The sequence below is a fragment of the Hemitrygon akajei genome, unplaced genomic scaffold (assembly GCF_048418815.1).
Source record: "Hemitrygon akajei unplaced genomic scaffold, sHemAka1.3 Scf000173, whole genome shotgun sequence".
NCBI classification, from domain to species: domain Eukaryota; kingdom Metazoa; phylum Chordata; class Chondrichthyes; order Myliobatiformes; family Dasyatidae; genus Hemitrygon; species Hemitrygon akajei.
In genome coordinates this window covers 596714-617954 of record NW_027332059.1, presented here as the reverse complement: position 1 = coordinate 617954, position 21241 = coordinate 596714, and the positions used below count along the sequence as shown (strand labels likewise).

The 21241-nt window shown below is 44.7% G+C and overlaps 2 protein-coding genes across 2 annotated transcripts in view; both read right to left on the bottom strand.

The window, feature by feature from the left end:
* Positions 1-1129: 1129 nt before the first annotated feature.
* On the bottom strand, positions 1130-13096 carry LOC140724212 (NACHT, LRR and PYD domains-containing protein 3-like). Its single transcript, XM_073038700.1, has 8 exons — positions 13028-13096; positions 10277-10448; positions 10115-10180; positions 3836-5603; positions 2666-2752; positions 2343-2513; positions 2030-2197; positions 1130-1866 (listed from the first exon to the last, which is right to left on the bottom strand). Exons 1-8 carry the CDS (start codon positions 13094-13096, stop codon positions 1779-1781), a joined length of 2589 nt encoding a protein of 862 aa, XP_072894801.1. The 3' UTR covers positions 1130-1778.
* A 1681-nt stretch (positions 13097-14777) lies between these two features.
* The window catches only part of LOC140724213 (uncharacterized), a 28148-nt gene continuing 21684 nt past the window's right edge, over positions 14778-21241 (bottom strand). The window contains exons 7-9 of the mRNA XM_073038701.1: positions 20908-21079; positions 20746-20811; positions 14778-15321 (exon numbers count right to left, since the gene is read on the bottom strand). Coding sequence (XP_072894802.1) covers positions 15131-15321; positions 20746-20811; positions 20908-21079 — 429 coding nt within the window. The 3' untranslated portion in view covers positions 14778-15130. The remainder of the gene's footprint in view (positions 15322-20745; positions 20812-20907; positions 21080-21241) is intronic.

Here is a 21241-nt window from a genome sequence, read left to right as displayed (position 1 = left end):
CTAGGACAAGGCTGTAATGAACCCCTAGGACATCCCAGAAAGCCTGATGAAACTCCACACTCAGTCCATCTAAGCCAGGTGACTTACCCCTCCGGAGTTGCCGAAGGGCAGTAGACAGCTCCTCCCGAGTCAGTGGAGCGTCCTGCCGCAATACGTCCTCTGGACTGACCTTAGCAAACCTTCCCAGACATCATTGCACGCCTCTGCATTTGACGGATGTGGTGAGAATAAGGACCAGTAAAGTGAGAGAACTTCTTTATTGATTTCATCAGTGTTCGTGATCGAGGATCCATAAGCAGGCAGTGTCTCTGCTAAGTGCTTTTGGAAGTAGGCATAGAGAAGATGTCAGGGGTAGTTATTTTTTACGCAGAGAGTGGGAATTGCATGGAATGGGCTGCCAGCGACAGTAGTGGAGGCGGATATGATAGAGTCTTTTAAGAGACTCATGGACAGGTACATGGAGATCAGAAAAATAGAGGGGAATGGGTAACCCTAGGTGATTTCTCAGGTAAGGACATGTTCGGCACAGCTTTGTGGGCCGAAGAGCCTGTACTGTGATGTAGGGTTTCTATATTCTATGTTTCTCTGACTTTTTACTTACATATCTCACACACCCAAGGAGTAAATATGTTTACGTTAACTCTCTGTCTAAATACGCAATGCGCAATTTATAGTAATTTGTAGTAAATGGTTTGTACAACAGGACAGTCAACACAACATAGAAGTGAGGTTGCTTCAGCGCGAATAAGTCAGTCTGATTGCCTGGTGGAAGAAGCTGCCCGGAGCCTGTTGGTCCTGGCTTTTATGCTACACTAGCATGTACCGGATGGTAGCAGCTGGAGTAGTTTGTAGTTCGGGTGACTCGGGTACCAAGTGATCCATCGGGGATCTAGATGGGGGTCAGGATAGTGCGTGTATCTGGTATGCAAGGAAGCGGTGTGTCAGCCTGGATGTGAATGGGGAGTGAAGAGGTACTGGTTGACTGACATCCCTCAGCCTGGAGCTGAGACGCCGCTGCACCAGTGTGAGGAGCACAGACACATTATTGTTGTTCACCGGGTGCGGGGGGCAGTAGAAACCCCAGGTCACTGTTTCTCCAATACTGAGACTGAAATCCAACACCAAGACAGGAAGTTACAGCGGTTTATTGATTTCATCATGACAAATGTAAACTAAACGATGTGTGAGCTGCTGACGTGCGGGAATAAATAAACTGTTCCCAATTCACTCACAGTCACACACAGTTAACTGATCGGCGACAACGAGTGACAGGCTAAAGAATCAGTCCCGTTTCTCACCGATACTCTGCATTGGGGAATCGATGATTATAAAATCACACTTCAGTGCCGTGCCCGAGATCGCTGCAGATCCAGGGTGACTGCCGAGGTATTTGTCAATTTAAAATCATCATATCGCCCAGACTGCCGAATGCATCATCCTCAGCCCAAACTGAAAAAAATATTCTCTCCCGGAATAATATCATCCCGGGAACTGAGCCCCACCCACGGGGTCTTCCTGTTAATGCGATTCCCTGGGTCACAATTAGCAGAGCTCGTTCGTACATACAAACCAGTACGTACGCCGGGAGCAGCGACGCTGGGTGTAAGGCGAAATTATGTCACTGTGGAGCCATCTCTGATGTCACAGAGGGCTTGGCAGAGCCGGCGTCCGTTTGGACCGTGGGAAGTTAAAGGGGAGGGCGCCCATTAAAGGGGATTGCGCAAATTCGGCCAAAATGTCTCCATCCCGCGGGCGGGGATGTTGACACACGCAGATGTTCACAGTTCCACTCTCAGTCCGGGTCTGGGTTCCTTCAAAGACTCGACTTCTTTCTTCCCGGTCTCACTAAACTGATTCCCAGCCAGGCTGTAACAGGTGGAGGAATAAAAATTAAATAAATGTATTACACAATAGTGTCGTAACAGGGGGCTGGGGTTAATGTTTCAACAACAACCACAGAAATATATCACCAGAAAACCCGCGGACCCGCTAATATTTTATAGCATTGAACATTAACACCAAGACTCACTAGATCCGCTCCAGACGCGGGTTGTTCAGTATGAGACGGCGGAAAACGGGGACAGATCGGTCTGTGAGCGAGTTTGATGCCAAGCTCAGCACCGTCAGAGATCGGTTTGTACTGAGATCGGAAGCGAGAATCTCGGCACCAGAATCTGTGAGACTGACACTATACAGCCTGGAGATGAGAGTAAAGGACGCAGTGAGACAGGAGAAGGCATAAATCCCCAGTGTTTATGAGTAATACAATTACTGATCACATTAATGTTTGGTATAAGACACCCAGTGACTGTGAACACAATCTCCTACAATCTGGTACTTACCACAGTTCCTGCATTTTACACTCCGGGTTTCTCAGAGCCGCTGACACCGGTTTCACTCCTGAATCTCCCAGTTTATTACCACTCAGGTTCAGCTCCACCAGTGATCGGTTTGTACTGAGAGCGGATGCGAGATCCTCGGCACCAGAATCTGTGAGATCGACATAGTCCAGCCTGGAGATGAGAGAGAGGGAGGGTAAAGGACACAAAGAGACAGGAGATACAAATTCTCAGTGTTTATCAGTAGCACAATTACTGATCAGATTAATGTTCAGTGTCAGACACCCAGTGACTGTAAACACAATCTCCCACAGTCTGGTACTTACCACAGTTTCTGTATTTTACACTCCGGTTTCCTCAGAGCCGCAGACACAAGTTTCACTCCTGTATCTCCGAGTTTATTATCCCCAAGTCTAAACGCAAACAGACAAATTGATGAACAAAGTGATTCGAACAATGGGCCTGAGGGAATTTTTCTCACACAGATATTACAGGAAACATTAAACCCTTCAGTAAATCACTGGTTGGAGTTCACATCACTGTCAATGCCCCACACTGACCAGCTCCAGGGTATTCACCGAACATCAATGATTTCGTCCATTGGTGTTAAACTGTAATGTCCCCAAATTCTGTCTCATTCCACGATATTTAGAAAAGTGTTATTGACTTGAGAGGGTTGAAAGGGTCATAGCTGAAAGGTGGACGGAAGTTCCATAGTAAGGAGGAGATGTGTTTTGGAATATGTCCACGGGAAATTGCGAAAGAGATCCTCAAAGGTGAGGGGAATGGGGAAGAGAGATCCGACAGGAGATATGGGGAAGAGAGATTCCACAGGAGGAAGGAGAATAAGCTGAAGAGATCCAATCAGGAGGAAGTTGGATGTGGTAGAGAGATCCATTATGAGGGAAACAAGAACCCACAAGACAAGGAGGCAGAAATAGATCGCAAGGACGGGTGGATCACGATCCGGAGAAAAGTGATGCACCCACGAGGTCTGGGTATCTGGTTGTGTTCACAGTCACACAGGTGGACTGATGGAAATAGCAACACACAGCGAAGGGCAGGGAGAGGGAATCTCATAGAAGAAATGCTCTCCCTCTGACTCGGACAGTCTGCTGACTCCCCCTTGTCCCTCAATGGGAAGGAGAAGTGAAGATTTGACACACCTGCTGCAGTCAGTGTCGGACTGGGTGTTAGTGACAGTGAGAAAGAACATTATTAATGGACTTGTCACAGGCAGCGAGAAACATGGCCATTCCTGCCATCTACTACCATTAAACCAAATGCTGTTGGTCACTGATCTCTCGAAGTCACCAACAGCCCTTTGCAAGGAATCCCAGAACCCTCTCGTCCTTGAGCAATACCAACCAATCCCCTGGGCATTTTTCACAATTCTTCACAATCTGAGTTACTACAGTTTTAAACAAAGTTCTTTACATTGGAACAAAACAATGGAACAGTTCCACTGTTCAGACTGAGAGTTAAAAACAAATTACCTCAAATCCTGGCACTTGTGCAGCCCGGGTCCCAGACGCTGGATTCCTTCACACTGATGCAGGCTGTACTCCAGTTTGAGCTGTTTTATTGTTTCACAGAGTCCAATGACATGAGACAGGACCGCACAGTCAATCGGGGTCAGTCTCATTCCACGGAATGAAAGTGTTTCCACTGATCCCAGTGTGGCCTGAGCTAGTCCACTATTCTGAGACTCAAACAGGTAGTGCAATGTGTTCAGGAGGCTCCTTTGACCAGTTTCATTCCCGGTGTTTTCACTTTGGCGTTTAACTTCCTCCTTCACCCAGTCAATCACCCGGCAGGTTGTTTCATGAGGAAATGGACCCAGAAACTCCTCCAGGCCCCGAGCTGTCATTGGGGAAGAGAGACCAGCAACAAAACGGAGAAATACCTCAAATCGTCCATCTGTTGTGTTGTGGGCTTCAGTGAGGAATTTCAGGACATCCCCCGGATGCGGATCCAGGAATTGTGCGACTGCAGCTACAAACTCTTGGATGGTGAGGTGTGGGAATGTGTACACCACACACTGGGCAGAATCCTCTCTCTCCAAAAGCTCCATCAGGAACCCGGACAAGAACTGGGAAGGCTGCAGATTGTACTTGATCAAATCTCCATCTGTAAACACAATCTTCTTCTGGCACACTCCTCTGAAGGCCATCTGACCAATCCTGAGTAACACATCATGGGGGTTCTCAATCTCACGGCCGTGGTTTTTCAGGATGTTGTAAATGTAGTAGGAATATAGTTGGGTGATGGTCTTGGGAACTCTCTGCTGGTCCCTGACTCTTTGTGTGAAGAAGGGGCCCAGTGCCAAGGCGAGGATCCAGCAGTAGGAGGGGTTGTAGCTCATGGTGTACAGGATCTCGTTCTCCTCCACGTGTTTGTAAACAGCAGCTGCCACTGTCTCATCTTCAAAATGTCGGATGAAATATTCCTTCCGTTCCTTACCAACAAATCCCAGGATTTCAGCAAAGACACTGATCCGAGCCTTTTCCAATAAATGTAACGCAGTGGGACGGGTGGTCACCAGCACTGAACACCCTGGGAGCAGCTTGTGCTGGATTAAACTGTACAAAATGTCAGGCACTGCACACCACCACTCGGGATCTGGGCATTGGTGCCTGGGTTCTGTATCTAGCAAACTGTCTGCAAAATTGATACTGTGCTTGAATTCATCCAAACCATCGAATATAAACAACAATCTCTTTGGGTTCTTCCAGACCTCTCTCAGGGACTTTCCAAAGTAAGGATACTGATCCAGAATCAGTTCCCTCAGGTTTATTCTACAGTTAATGGTGTTTAAGTCCCGGAATTTGAAACTGAAGACAAAATGGAACTGTTGATATATTTCCCCCGTGGCCCAGTCATAAACGATCTTTTGAACCATTGCTGTTTTTCCTATTCCCGGGACTCCGGCCACTACTGCTGAACATCCCGAAGTTGATCGCGCAAAGAATCTTTTCAGTTTTTCCCAAAAACTATTTGAGTAACTGCCCTGAAACAGATGATCAATGCGGATTTTCTCTAGCTCTCCACGGAGATGTTTCTCTCTCCACTCCTCGTGGTCTCTGCCTCTTGCCAGCAGCTCATGTTCCACCAGTCTCCGATCTCGAACAGTAGAAATGACCGTGAGCTCAGCATATCGATCGACCAGCTGGAAAACCTTCACCTTCTCCGTCATCAGGATCGTGTTCACTCTCAGTGTTTCAGTCTGTGTCCGCAGAGTCTCCATGTGTTTCTGTCGAACATCTGAGGACGGAAAGAAATATGTTGTCACTGACTGTTAAGATGAACACGAAACCCTCACGTATTCACCCCCCAAAAGAAAATCTTGTTGAAGACATTGTTTGGACGAAATTAGGAGCTCAGAAACAGAGTGTCGGAAGTTGAATGTTGTGCCAGAAACATTTCTGATCTGATTCAGATATGTAGTTAAAGGCTCCGCTCTCCTCTCTGTTCATTGTTTGCAGATTCCCCGGTGTTCCAGCGAGCACCAAGCGCACACGTGATTCTAGAGAGGAGAGTGTTGTGTGGAGCGGGGCGTTTCACCGCTTTCACTGCTCGGCTTCGGTTGAACACTGCAATACTGCAGACGGAAACACGGGGAGGGGGCAATGGGCAATTTACGTCATTTTACTTTTCTCATAACGGACCTGATGTTCCTGATAGTCCTTTCAGTTTAAGCTGTCAGTACTGAGCCACAGAGTTTCCTTTTCAAGGCTGAGCCAGTCATGGTATAACACACCCTGCACTACTCTACTGTCTCTTATTCTCTGAGGGACTGGGACAGGAACTCGGGAAATATGCCCTCAGCACACCTCTACAGTCCCCACTTCCGAGGAGCTGGTACATGAACTCAGACAATACATGCCTACCACACCTCTACAGTCTCCTCTGCTACAGGGAACTTGTATATGGATTGAGGCAATCCCCTAATGTTGCCCAGAAGAGCAGTAAACTGTAAAGGATCACAGTAATAATAGCGGACTCTATAGTCAGGAGGACAGATAGGCGATTCAGTGCACATAAAAAATGAAACATAGATGGTTCTTTGCCTCCCAAATGTCAGGGTCCGAAATGTTTCTGGACACGTCCACAATATCCTGTAAAAGGAGGGTACACAGCCAGGAGTCGTGGTACATACTGAAACGATGACATAGGAAGTAAAAAGGGAGGAGGTCTGGAAAACAGAACATAGGGAGATAGGAAGGAAGCTGAGAAGCTGGAACTCAAACATAGTAATCATGGTATCGCTGTCTGTTCCACGCGACAGTCAACATCGGAATAGAATGAGGTGGCAGATAAATGTGTGGCTGCAGAATTGCAGCGGGGGTCAGCGATTCAGGTTTTTGGATAATTGGGACAATCTCTGGGACAGGCGTGTCCTGTACACAATGGACAGGTTGCACAAATCGGAGGGGTACCAATATTCCTGCGGGAAGATTTAACTGGAGCTGTTGGGAGTGTTTTAATATGGGAGGGGCGTGGGAACCAGGATGGTAGAGCCGAGGATGAGCCAGCAGGCTGACAAGTAAAGATAGGTGTAACATGAATGTAAGGAAGGAGAAGCTCATGATTGGGGTGAAATGCAAACATAATGAAGTGTTGAATTGCACCACAGAGGCAAAATCCATAAGGGCACAGATGCAGAACTGAAGGTGTTGTATTTAAATGCGCTTAGCTTTAGGAACAAGGTGGCTGTACTCTTGGTGCCATTATATATTGGTCGGTATGATGTTGTGGGCGTCACTGAGTCGTGGCTGAATGAAGGCCATAGATGGGACTTCAACATTAAAGGGCATACTTTTATCGAAAGGACAGGGAGAACGGCTTAGGAGGTAGTGTGGCTCTGTTGGGTCGTGATGGAGTTACATCTTCGGAGAGACGAGATATGGCGTCAGAGAAAGTTCAATCTTTGTGAGTGGAGATACGAAATTACAAGGGTGAAAAATACATAATGACAATCATATATAGGCCACACAATAGTAACCAAGAGGAGGGGTTGAGATTGAAAAGGGAGCTGGAAAAGGCAAGTAATAAGGGTAATGACACAATTGTAATGGGGGACTTCAATATTCAAAGAAAATTAAGCAGTCTTAAGGTGTCAGGTGTTGTGTAATAGTCCAGATATTACAGAGAGCTTAATGCCAAGGAACCTTAGGAGGCAGTGATCAAAAAATGATGGAATTCAAACTGCAATTTGAGAGGGAGAAGCATAGCTTACATGTATCAGTATCGCAGTGGAATAAAGCGAAGTACAGAGACGTGAGAGAGGAGCTTTACCAGGTAGATTATCGAGGATGCTAGTGGGAATAGCGGCAAATATATATGGCCGAAGGTTCTGGAAATAGTTTACAAGGCGCAGCATAGATATGGTACATAGAGAAGAAGTTCCCGAGCGGCAGAGGCAGGAATCCATCATTGACAAAGGAAGTTAAGGACTGCATAAAAGCCAAGGAAATGGCATATATGGTAGCAAAACTGACTGGAAATTTGGTTGAAAGGAAACGTTTTAAAATCCAACACAAGGCAACTAATAAAAGCTTTAAGAAGGAATAAGATGAAATATGAGGGCAATCAAACCAATAATATAAAGCAGGATAATAAACACTTTTTCAGTAATATAAAGAGTAAAAGGAAGGTGAGAGTTGATACTGGACCACTGGAAAATTATGTTGTTGAGATAGTTAGTAATTGGGAACAAAGAAATGGCAGATAAACTTAATGTGTGTTTGGGTATGTCTTCACTGTGAAAGTCGCTAGCAGTGTGCAGTGGTCCATAAGTTACAGGCAGTAGGAGTGAGTGTCATTGCTATTACAAAAGAAAAAGTGCTCAGCATATGAAAAGTCACCAGGGCAAGATGGACTACATCCCTGAGACCTGAGTGAGGTTGCTGGAGAGATAACAGATGCATTGGTCATGATCTTTCAATAATCACTTAATTCTGACATGGTCCCGGAGGATTGGAGTATTGCAAATATCACTTCACTCTTCAAGAAGGGCGGGAGGCAAAAGAGGGAAATTATAGGCCAGTTAGCCAAACCTCATGGTTGTGAAAATATTTGCTTCTCTTATTAAGGTTGAGGTTTCGAGGTACCTGGAGACTAATGACAAAATAAGTCAAAGTCTGGATGGATCCTGTAAAGGGAAATCATGCCTAGAAAATCCGTTGTTCGAGGAAATAACAAGTTTGGTAAATATAGGAGAGTCAGTGGATGCCATTTACTTGGATTTTCAGGAGGCATTTGAGAAGGTGTCACATATAAGACTGCTGAGCAGGATAAAATCCTACGGCATTACAGGAAAGATACTCGCATGGATAGAGGAATGGCTGACAGAAAGGAGACTGCGAGTGGGAATAAAAGGAGTCTTTTCTGGTTGCCTGCCTGTGACTAGTGGTGTTCCTCAGGGTCAGCATTGGGACCGCTGTTTTTACACATTGGTTGTCAATGATTTAGATAATGGAACTGATGCCTTTGTAGCAAAGTTTGCGGATAATATAAAATCTGGAGGGGTAGGTAGTGCTGAGGAAGTAGACAATTTGGAAGAATGGGCAAAAAATGGGCAGATGGAATAGAGTGCTAGGAAATGTATGGAATTGCATTTTGGTAAAAAGGAACAATAGCGCAGACCGTTATTTAAATGGGTCCAAACATCAGAGGTGCAGCGGGCCTTGGGGGTCCTCCAGCAAGATTCCCAGAAGGTTAATTTACAGGTTGAGTCTGTAGTAAAGAAGGCAAATGCAATGTTGGCATTTATTTCAAAGGGAATCGAATATAAAAGCAAGGAAATAATGCCTAGCCTTTATAAGGCAGTGGTCAGACCACATTTGGAATATTGTCAACAGTTTTGGACCCCATATCTCAGAAAAGATGTGTTGTCATTGGAGAGAGTCCAGAGGAGATTCACGAGGATGATTCTGGGAATGAAGGGGTTAACATACGAGGAGCGCTTTGGTAACTTTGGGCCTGCACTCGCTGGAATTTAGAGGAATGCGGGGGGTTGTCTTTGAAACCTACCGAACGTTGAAAGGACCAGATAGGGTGGATGTGGAGAGGATGTTTTCTATAGTAGGAGTATCCAAAACTGAAAGGCACAGCATCAAAATTGAAAGGCAATCCTTTAGGACAGGTAAGGAGGACTATTTTAGCAAATGAGTAGTGAATCTCTAGAATATTGAACCACAGACTGCAGGGCACGCCGTGTCCATGGTATATTTTAGGCGGAAGGTCTTGATTGGTCAGGGCATCAAAGGATATGGTGAGAAGGCAGGTGTATGGGGTTGGGTGGGACCCGGAATTAGCCATGATGGAATGGCAGAGACGAGTCGGTGAGCTGAATGATCTAATTCTGTTCCCATGTCTTGTGGTCTTGTTGAGGAATAACAACACATCTCGACTCCACTTTGGATCCGAGGTATGAGACTTTCCATGCTGGTGTTGTATATTCCAGTTGGAGAGGATTGGTTTCAGTTTTGACAGGTGTCGGGATAATTGGAGCTGGGGAAAGGGAATGCGGAGGCTTCCTCTTTGATAGACGGGAAAGTCTGTTTATAAAGCTCACAGATGTCTCCAGGTGCACAACTAAAGAACCGGACGGTACAAGGTGATCCGAAAAATGCAGATAGTTACCTCTCCTCCAGCCACAGCAACAAAAAATGTCTCCCAAACTCTGATGGTCTCTAAACATGCCTTTAAAGAGAGGTACTAAGACTGTCAGAGTGAAATAACGTCGTTGAGAATTCCGGCCAATCGCTTACCTTTCAGATGCGCGGGCAATTCCGATAAACCCCGCTCGGTGTCCATGTAGACGAACTGGCCATCACCTGTTCAAACAGATTAACCTGCATGAAGTCTGTTCTGTGTATTACTGTAAATTAATCAGCATTTATATCTGTAACAGAGGGTACTGTTCACCGTACCACGTTCCCGTATTTCCTTCAATATTCTGCTCAGCTTCGGTAAATTATGGTGTAGTTTCACAAAGGATTCCCACATCACCCTCCGGGCCTCGGAGCCCTTCTCCATCACCAGATTCAGGAGGAGTTTGGAGGCCTCCGCTCGGTTTCCTTTCGCCGCAAGGCGAGTCACGTTCTGTAATGAACAATAGGAAATATATTGAGGAGCGGACGGATGGGTACAAATCTACCCTGAAATGGGCTGACCCAATACATTTTGCTCGTCACAGATCCCCAAGAGCCATTGAGGTGTTCATAGCGGGAGAAAGAATCATAAAATTTCTTCTGATGAATGGTCTCGGCCCAAAATATTGACTGTTAATTTCCACAGATGCTGCCCGACCTGCTGAGTTCCTCCAGCGTGTTGTACCTGTTGAAAGAATTTAAAAGAAGCGAGTGGGGTCAGTCCGCACATTCTCTACCGCAGATTGCAGGGTAATTAGCCACTTGGCAATGTTTAAGCAGAGTAGACGTAGACCTAGAGTGGGGAGTTGAGGCTTAGTGTCAGCGATGTCCGGTAAGGCTTTAGGTAGATTTTGGGTAATATTTTATCGCTCGTTTTCACGGTTAGAACAGTGGGAATGCCAGGAAGGACAGGGGAATGCTCTTCCTACAGGGCGTGACCAGACAAGGAGACCTCCAGTGTCCTTGACAACTACAACTGCAAGAAGGGCATAGAACTGCAACTGCTTAAGGAACTGGATGAACCAGGGATAGCTCAGCAGGCTGAGAGGCTATACTGACAGGCTATACACAGAAGGAGGTATACACAAGGCGCAGGACACAGGTAACTGGGTAACTGTCAGGTGGGGGAAATCAGAATTTCTCACTGCAGGGAACCCCTCTATAACAGATATACAGCTCTCTGTTTCGGGGTATGACCTAGAAGAAGAAAGCATTTCGATTATGGTTTGGTTTTTTGACTCAGAAAGGGTGAGAAAACTGAACTGCGCTAACAGGGTAATTCAGTGGTTAGGAAAACAGACTGGAAATTCTGTTGACAACAACAAGATTGCTGGATGTTGTATTGCCAAGGTCAGGGATATCTCGCATCGAGTCTGAAACTTTCTTAAGGGCACGGTGAGTAGCCAGATGATGAGGTTCGCATTGGTACCCATGACAAGAGTAGGGAGTGTGATAAAGTCCTGCAAAGTGAGTTCATGGAGTTAGATGCTAAGCCAAAGGGCGGGGTCCCCAGGGATGTGTTCCCATGAATGTGACCCGTACCGCTTGCTAGTCAGTCCGGAAATAGGACGATAATATAGTTTAATGTGTGGCTGATGAGATGATGCATGACCACGGGCTTCAGATGTTGAGATGATTGGGCTCTTTTCCAAGGAAGATGGGACTTGGACAGACGTGATGGTTTTGCACTCAAATTGGAGGGGGTGGGTTTGATACCCTTAAGTGAAGGGTTGTTAGCGCCACATAGGGAGGGCAGATATGTTAAACCTGAGCAGCAGGGGGATAAAAAACCAGAGTGGATAATGGAGCGGTTGTGTGGGAAACACACTGTCGATTTATTGACTGTGACTGGGATATCCATACTTGAAAGAGCCGGATGGAATAGTTTAGTTCAAATATGTCCAGGGAAGTATCCGTAATCAATATATTGACGTCAGGACTACAGACAGCACATAATGGAATTCTATCAGGGTAAAAGACACGTCATGTGGCAGAGGTGTGTGCAGGGATCTGGTGATCATAATGATATTAGTTTGAAGAACATTATGGGCAATGTCTGGTCCTCGGGTTAACCATCTAAATTGGAGAAAAGCCAATTTTAATGGTATCGGAAAGGATATGACGAAAGTGGATTGGGACTTGTTGTTTTCTGGTACAGATATGCTTGGTAAGTGTGAGACCTCCAAAACTGAAATTTTGAGAGTACAAAGTTTAAATGCATGAATGTCCACAAGTACAGATTGGATCTTCCTGACAGAATAAAAGGCAAGGGTAACATGTTTAGGGAAACCTGGTTTTTGAGAGATATTGAGGCCCTGAGAGTATCGCAAGTACAGGCTCGAAGGATTAAATGAGGTACTTGAAGAGTACAATAAATACAATAGTTACTAAAGGAGGAATTCAGGAGGGCTAAAGTACGGCTTGAGTTTGCAGTAGCAAACAAAGAAAAGGAGAACCCCAAACTCTTCAGCAAATATGTTCAGAACGAAAGTATACCAACGGACAAAATTTGTCCTCTTGAAGTTCAGAGTGGGTCTTCATCCATGAAGCTGAAAAAGGTGGGAGGAATTTTAAATCTTTTTTTTGCATTTATATTTAGTCAGGAGGCATAAAAAGTAGTTAGAGTGAGGCAAAACATCAGTGAGATCATGGACTCTGTACAGATTATAGAGGACAAGATACTTACTGTCTTAAGGCAGATTAAGATGGATAAATCTCCAGGGCTTTCCTTTGTACCTCGGTTGAGGCTAGTTCAGAGATTGCAAGCGCAGCGGCAGAGGTATTTAAAACGTCGGATTCGGAAGTATTGGAGAGTAGAAAATGTTGTTCTGCTGTTTGTAAGGCTTTAAGATTAAGGCACGGAATTACAGGTTGCTGATCCAATACCAGTGATAGTAAAGTTATTGGCAGATATTCTAAGGGTCGGGGTATGAGGATTTGGATGGAGAAGGTCTGATTAGGGCTAGTCAGCACTGATTTGTGCCTGGTAGATCCCGTCTAACCATTCTTAAAGCTTCTCGAGGAAGTTACCAGGCAATTAATGAGAACAAGTCCATGGATGTTGTCTACAGGGACTTCAGCAAGTCGCTTGGCATTCATGACATAATAGCAAGTTAGTTTAGATATTGGATTCGCGAGAGAAGCTAAGAGAGGCAGTAGAGGCATGCTTCTCTGACTGGAGGTCTACGACTAGTGGTGTGCGGCAGGGATCTGTACTGGGTCTGATGTTGTCTGTCATATGTTTCAACGCTCTGGATGATAATGTGGTAAACCGGGTCAGAAAATCTGTGGATGACACCAGTGTAGGGACAGCGAGAAAGATTATCAGAGCTTGCAGCAGGACATGGAACAGCTTGGAAAAGGTGGAATGGAGGTTCGAAGATGGAATTTAATGAAGACCCGTGTGAGGTGTTGTACTTTATGAGGACATACCATGATAACAGTAATACATTGCGTGTTAGGGTATTGAGCAGCAAGGTAAAACTAAGGTATTAGTAAATGCAGATCCAAAATTTCTTGAAAATGTTATTGACGTTAGATGGCGTTGGAAAGCTTTGAGGTCATGGGTCTTCATAATACAAAATATTGGATACAGAATTTGGGATATTATGTCGAAATTGATGTGGCAGAGGATAATTTTAAAGAATATGTGCACCTATCCCTCGGAAGATTATCAATAAGTTTGACCGAATGCAGAACAAAAAATGCAGATTATTAGCAGGACTTGAGGAACTGAGATTAGGGAAATTTTGAATAGGCTAGGACATTATTCGATAGAGTGTAGGAGGACCTAGGAGAGATGTGATAGAGGTATACAGGTTTACAAAAGGTATAGACAGTGCACATGCGAAAAAGACATTTACTGCTGAGGTTGGGTGTGACTGGAGTTAGAGATCATGGGGTAACGATGACAGGTGAAAGGCAATATGAGGGGAAACTTCTTCACTCAGAGTTTGCCGAGAGCATGGAGCGTGCAGCCATCAAAATTAGTCACTATGCATTTGATTTGAACATTTAAGATCAATGTGGATAGGTTCATTCAATGGGGGAATTATGGAGTTCTCCAGTCAGGGTGCAGATCAATGGGACTAAGCAGATAATAGATCGGTGTGAACTAGATGTTCTGAAGATTATGCTGATGTACTGTATAGTTTGATGACTATGGGTAAGTCAAACTACGGCAGGGTTACCTTGATTTTCCCTGGGGTAATTGCCGGTGAACACCAGTCGGTTCACAATTCACTGCCAGGCTCCATTAAGTGTCCAGTGTCAGCCTACAGCTGGGAGTTGGCAGTGAAGAGCAAGCAGGAAATTCAGGACTATTGTGCATGTGTGAGAGACCAAAGACAAATAAACTGGAGAAAGAGGTTCGGACTGAAATTGTCTGCTGCCTCACGTGGAATGTAGGATTTGTCATGGTGTGTGTTTCTTCACTAAAATTCAGTCTGGATGGCAATATATGAATGCACTCCAGTAGCATGAGGACCACAGGAAAGCTGTTTCTTTATAATTCTGTGTTAGCTGTAGATGTTTGGAATATTTTCAGTGATACTAATGTTGCGCTTCCCAGTTTTAACAGTATATGCTGTGGTAACTACAAACTCAAACTGGAATAGTCACAACTAACAGAAGGAAACAGAACCATGCGGCATGTTGGGATAATGATTAAAAAAGAAAGGTCAGCAGTTCAAATGAGAGACGATAGTCAGTGTTGCCTGGTCAATTGAAGATGTCGTGGAAGGCAGACTCGAGAAATGAGCTGAGAAATAAGTCACTATATATTTGATTTGTGGAAACACTTGGGTCATCGGGAGAACACAGACTGGTGGATGGTCATTAAGGTCGAGCATTGGGAACATGATCTGATGTCAGACGGAGGGCTGTAATGTGGTTCGCTGTCCACTTGCAATGTTCGTCAAGTGTCATATTACTGAAGTAACCTGTCAATCATTGTCACCTGTCTAAAGATGAATGTTCAGTAAACAGGAAAGAGGCTTGTATTGGTGAAAAAAGGTTCTGGGTTTCCGCAGATGAAAACATGATGTTGACCAAGAGCACTGCAGGATTTTCATTGCCCAGAGGTGCCGTTGCGTCGTCTCTGTCAGTCTGTGATTGATTCAGTAGGATCTACGCTCAGGCTATGTTCCTAACACTTACGTGATACTCTGGCCCAGTGAAGTGATCCTCAGCCATTAACATGAAGCCGATTCCCTCCACACCCTCCTCAATCGCCTGCTCCAGTCGCTCCATGTAGAATCTCGACAACCGGAACAGTTGGTGATCCTCACAATTTGAAAGGAAGGCGGAGATTGCAGAGTTCAGATCTGTAGTCAGTCATAGAACAAAAAATAATAGATGTATCATGTGTATGCGGAAACAATGCCAATTTCAAACCAATCCCATCTTCAGGAACATCATGAATATCCCTCCTTTACCGCCCTTTTCTTGAGTTCACACTGCTGAATATCAGTTTCCTGTCGCTACCTTGGCACTCATTCCAGGCACTAATCACTCTCTGTGGAAAATATATGTACTCAATCTCCTTTGAACGTTGCCATCTAACTTCAAGCCTAATCGCTCTGGTATTTGTGGTGAAATACAGACTCCAGGTATCCCATGCAAAGCTTATTGAGAAAATAGGAGGCAGGGGATTCAAATGGGCTTTGCTTTGTGGATCCAGAAGTGGCTTTCCCACAGAAGGCAAAGAGTGGTTGTAGACGCATCTTATGCTGCATGGAAGTCTGTCAGCAGGGGAGTGGCTCACGGGTCTGTTCTGGGAACCCTACCCTTCATGATTTTTATGAACGACCTGGATGAGGAAGTGTTGGATGGGTTAGTAAATTTGCTGATGATACAAAGGTTGGAGGTGTTGTGGATAGTGTGGAGTGTTTTCAGAGGTTACAGCGGGACATTGATATGCTGAGAAGTGGCAGATGGAGTTCAACCCAGATAAGTATGAGGTGGTTCATTATGGTAGGTCAAATATGAAAGCAGAATATATCATTCATGCTAAGTCTCTTGGCAGTGTGGGGTCTGAGTCCATAAGACAGTCAACATGCTGCACATGGCTTTCATCAATCGTGGGATTGAGTTCAGGAGTCGAGAGGTAATGTTGCAGATATATAGGACGCTGGTCAGACTTCATTTGCAATACTGTGCTCAGTTCTGGTCGTCTCAGTACAGGAATGATGTTAAAACCATAGAAAGCGTGCAGAGGACATTTAAAAGGATGTTGTCTGGATTGGGGTTCATGCCTTATGAGAATAGTTTATGTGAACTCGGCCTTTTCTCCTTAGAGTGACAGAGCATGAGAGGTGAACTGATAGAGATGTATAAGGTGATTACAGGCATTGATCATGTGGATAGTCACAAGCCTTTCCCAGGGCTGAAACGGCTAGCATGAGAGTGCACAGTTTTAAGGAGCTTGGAAGTACGTACAGAGTAGATGTCAGGAGTAAATTTATTACACAGAGATGGTGAGATTTTGGAATGGGCTGCCGGCGACGATGGTGGAGGTGGATACGATAGGGTCTTTTAAGAGAGTTCTGGACAGGTTCATGGAGTTCAGAAAAATAGAGGTCTATGGGTAGGCCTAGGTACTTGCTCAGGTAGGGACATGTTCGACACAGATCTGTGGGCCGAAAGGCCTGTATATTGCTGTAGGTTTTCATGTTTCATTATGGACCCGATGCTTTTGACATTCCTTTAAGTTTAAACTGTTCTTTTTTCTAGGCTGAGCCAGTCACGATGCAACACACCCTGCTGTACTCTACATACTCTTTTGCTCTAAAGAGCTGGTAAATGAACAGAGGCAATATACCCCCACCACATTTCTACTGTCTCCTCTGCTCCAAGGAGCTGGTACACGAAATCAGGCAATTCCTTGATGTTGCGCGGAAGAGCAGGAAGCTGAAGTGAATGGCAGCAGTAATACGGGACTCTATAGTCAAGACAGACAGGCGATTCTGCGGACAGAGAAAGGAGACACCGATGGTACTTTGCCTCCCAGGTGCCAGGGTGCAAGATGTCTCTGGACGCGACTACAATATCCTGAAAAGGGAATGTGAGCAGCCAGGAGTCGTGGTTAATATTGGGACCAACGATATTGGAAGAGAAAAGGGAGAATGTCTGGAAAACAGAACACAGGGAGTTGTGAAGGAAGCAAGGAAGCTGGACCTCAAAGGTGGTAATCTCGCGACGGCTGTCTGTTCCACGTGACAGAGAGGATCGGAATAGAATGAGGTGCCCGATAAAAGTGTGGATGAAGAATTGGAATAGGGGACAGAGATTCAGATTTCTGGATAATCAGGACCACTTCTGGGGTTGGTCTGACCAGGACAAAAGGGATTGTTTGCACCTGAATCCGAGGGGGACCAATATTCTTGTGGGCAGGTTTACTGGAGCTGTCTGGGTGTTTTAAAACTAGTATAGTTGGGGGATGGGAGCCAGTGTGATAGAGATGGGGATGAACCAGCGTTTTTACAAGTTGATGTTGGGTGCAATATAATTGAAAGGGAGGAAAAGCCAATGACTGAGGTCAAATGCCGAAAGAGCAAAGAGCAAAATTGTATCTCAGAGGCAAAATTCAAAAGGGCGCTGATGCAGGACTGAAGGTGATGTATTTAAATGGGCGTAACATTTGGAATAATGTGGATAAACTCTGTGCCCAATGAGAGATTGGTCGCTATGACGTTGTGGGCATCAAGGCTGAAGAACTGCCATAGCTGTGAGATGAACATCAAAGGATATACATTTTATCGAACGGACAGGCAGGACGACATAGTCGATGATGTTCCTCTATTGGTTCGAGATGGAATTGCATCTTTAGAAAGAGGTGAAATGGTGTCAGAGAATGTTGAATCTTTGTGGGTGGGGATAAGAAATGACCAGGGAAAAAAAGATTATGGTAATCATATATAGGCTTCAAAATAGCAACCATGAAGAGGCGTTGATATTGTACAGCCAGCTGGACAACACATGTAATAAAGGCAATGAAACAATAATAATGGGGGATTTAAATATACAAGGGGAATAGGAAAATCAGGCATACCTTAGAGTATCTGATCGCAAGGCAGGGAATTTATTGAATGCCAATGAGATCGCTCTTCAGAGCATGTGACTGCTCCGGGACAGGCTATCTTAAGTGTTATGTAATAACCCTGATGTTATGAGTAAGCGTAATATAAAAGAAAATCTAGGAGTCAGTAATCATAATATGATTAAATTCATACTGCAATTTAAGAGCAAGAAGGACAAGTCACGTGTCTCAGTATAGCAGAGCTAATTACAAAGGTATGAGAGAGAAACTTGCCCAGATGGATTAGAGAAGGATACTAGTGGGGATTACGGCAGAGCAGAGAGGGCTGAAAGTTTTGATAATAGTTCACAAGGCGCAGGAGAGATATGGTCCACATGGGAAGAAGTTCTCAAAAGTCAGGTGTGGGCCACCGTGGCTGACGAAGGAAGTTAAGGACTGCATAACATAAAAAGAAAGGGCATATAAGGTAGCACAAATGAGTTGGAAGCTGGATGAATGGAAAACATTAAAAAAAAAACAAAAGCCAACGAGAAAAGCTATAAGAATTGAAAAGATGAATTATGAGGTCAGACAAGCCAATAATATACAGCACGATATCTAACGAGTTTTTCATTTACTGAGTAAAAGGCGGTAAAATTGACAATGGATCTTTGAAAAATAATGGTGAAATAGTAATGTGGGCCAAAGAAATGGCAGAAGAAAGTAATGGGTACTCTGCATAAGTCTTCACTGTGGAACAGGCTAGCAGTGTGCAGTGGTTGGTGAGTGACCGGCAGGAAGTGTGAGTGTCATTGCCATTTCAAAAGATGAAGTACTCGGGGTATTGAAAGCTGTTAAGGTTGATAAGTCACCTGGGCCAGATGAACATCCCATTGTCCTGAGAGAAGTTACTGAAGAGATAACGGATGCATTGGTCAAGAATCTTTCATGAATCACTTGATTCTGCCATGGTGCCACAGGAGTGGAGGATTGCAACTGTGACTCCACTCTTTAAAAAGGGAGCAAGGACAAAAAAATGCAATTATAGGCCAGTTAGCCAAAAGTTCAGTCGTTGGGAAATTGTTGAGGTTTATTATTAAGTTTGGGGATTCGAGGTTCCTTGGAGACTAATGACAAAATAAGTCAAAGTCACTATAGTCTCTGTTACGGGAAATCTTGCCTGACAAATCTGCTAAAGATCTTCGCGGTAGTAACAAGCAGGGTAGACAAAGGATAGGCAGTGGATGCCAGTCACTTGGATTTTAAGAAGGTATTTGATAAAGTGCCACTTATGATACCGATTTACAATTTAGAATCCTATTGTGTCACAGGAAAGATACTGGCAAGGGTAACGGAATGGCTGACAGACAGGAGGCAGCAAATGGGAATAAACGGGATCTTTTCTGCTTGGCTGCCGGTGACTAGTGGTATTCCTCAGGGTCAGTATTGGGAGCTCTTCTTTTCACATTGTTTGTCAATAATTTAGAAAATGGAATTGATTGCTTTGCAGATGATACGAAGATTAGTGGAGGTTTATGAACTGTTGAGGAGGCAAAGCAATTGCAGCAGGACAGATAAATTGGAAGAATGGGCAGAAATGTCAAAGATGGAATACCGTGTTGGGAAACATAGGCAAATGCCTTTTGGTAAAAGGAACAATAGAGCGGACCATTATCTAAATGGGAAGAAGCTCTGAACATCAGAGGTACAGAGTGACATAGGAGCCCACGTGCAAGACTACCAGGTCAATTTGCAGGTCGAGTCTGTGGTAAAGAAAGCAATGTTGGCATTTATTTCAAGGGGAATCGAATGTAAAATAAAACAAAAGTAATGCTGAGCCTTTATAAAACACTCTTCAGGCCGCACTTGGAGAATTGTCAACAGTTTTGGGTCGCATATTTCAGAAAGGAAGTGCAGTCATTGGAGAGAGTCCAGAGCAGGTTCACGAATATTAATGTGGGAACAAAGGTGTTACCATATGAGGAGCATTTTGGCAACTTTGGGCAAAAACGGAATTTAAAAGAACACGCGGTGATCTCCTTGAAACATACCGCAAGATGAAAGGACAAGAATGGGTAGATGAGGAGAGGATATTTTCTATGGTGCGAGTATCCAGAACTCGGGGGCACAGCATCAAAATTGAGGGAGAGACCCTTTAGAACAGAAGTAAGGAGGGATTTTTTTTAGCGAGGAGTGATTCCCGAAAATGCTCTGCCACAGACTGCGGTGGAGGCCAATTCCGTGCATATGTTTAAAGTCAGAAGTGGTCGTTTTCTGATCAGTCAGGGCATCAAAGGATATGGTGAGAGGGCAAGTGCATGGGGTTGAGTGGGATCCAGGATCGGCCATGATGGAATGGTAGAACAGGCTCGATGGGCTGAATGGACTAATGTTGCTCCTATATATAGGCACCACTTTGGATCGGAGGTGTGAGATTTCCTTTGTTGGATTTGGATGTTCCAGTTGTAAAGGTCTGGCTTTAGTTTTGTCAAATCTCCGGATATTCGGCGACAGGAATGTCTGTTTATAAAACTCATAGAGGCGTCTGAATGCCGGCCCGAGACCCAAAATGTACCGAGTGTGTGACAAATGCATTTGGTTTCCTGTCCTCAGCCACAGCAACAAAAACCTGTCTCCCAGTTTCTGCCAGGCTAGAAACATGCCTCTAAACACAGGTATTCAGACTCTCAGAACAAAATGAATTATTTGAGATTTCAAGTCCATCGCTTACCTTTCAGATGTGCGGGCACTTCAGATAAACCCCGCTCTCTGTCCATGTAGGCGAATTGGCCGTCTCCTGTTCAAACAGATTAACCTGCATGAAGTCTGTTCTGTGTAATACTGTAAATTCATCAACATTTACATCGGTAACAGAGTGTATTGTTCACCGTACCACGTTCCCATATTTCCTTCAATATTCTGCTCAGCTTCGGTAAATGTTGGTGTAGTTTCACAAAGGATTCCCACATCACCCTCCGGGCCTCGGAGCCCTTCTCCATCACCAGATCCAGGAGAAGTTTGGAAGCGTCCGCTCGGTTTCCCTTCTCCGCGAGCTCAGCCACTCTCTGTAATGAACAATGGGGAATATATTGAGGAGTGGAGGGATGGATACAAATCTACCCTGAAAGCAGACTGACCCAGAACATTCTGCTCCCCACAGATCAGTAACAGTTATTGTAGTGTTGAAAGCGGGAGAAACAATTTCAAATATCTTTTGACGAAGGGTC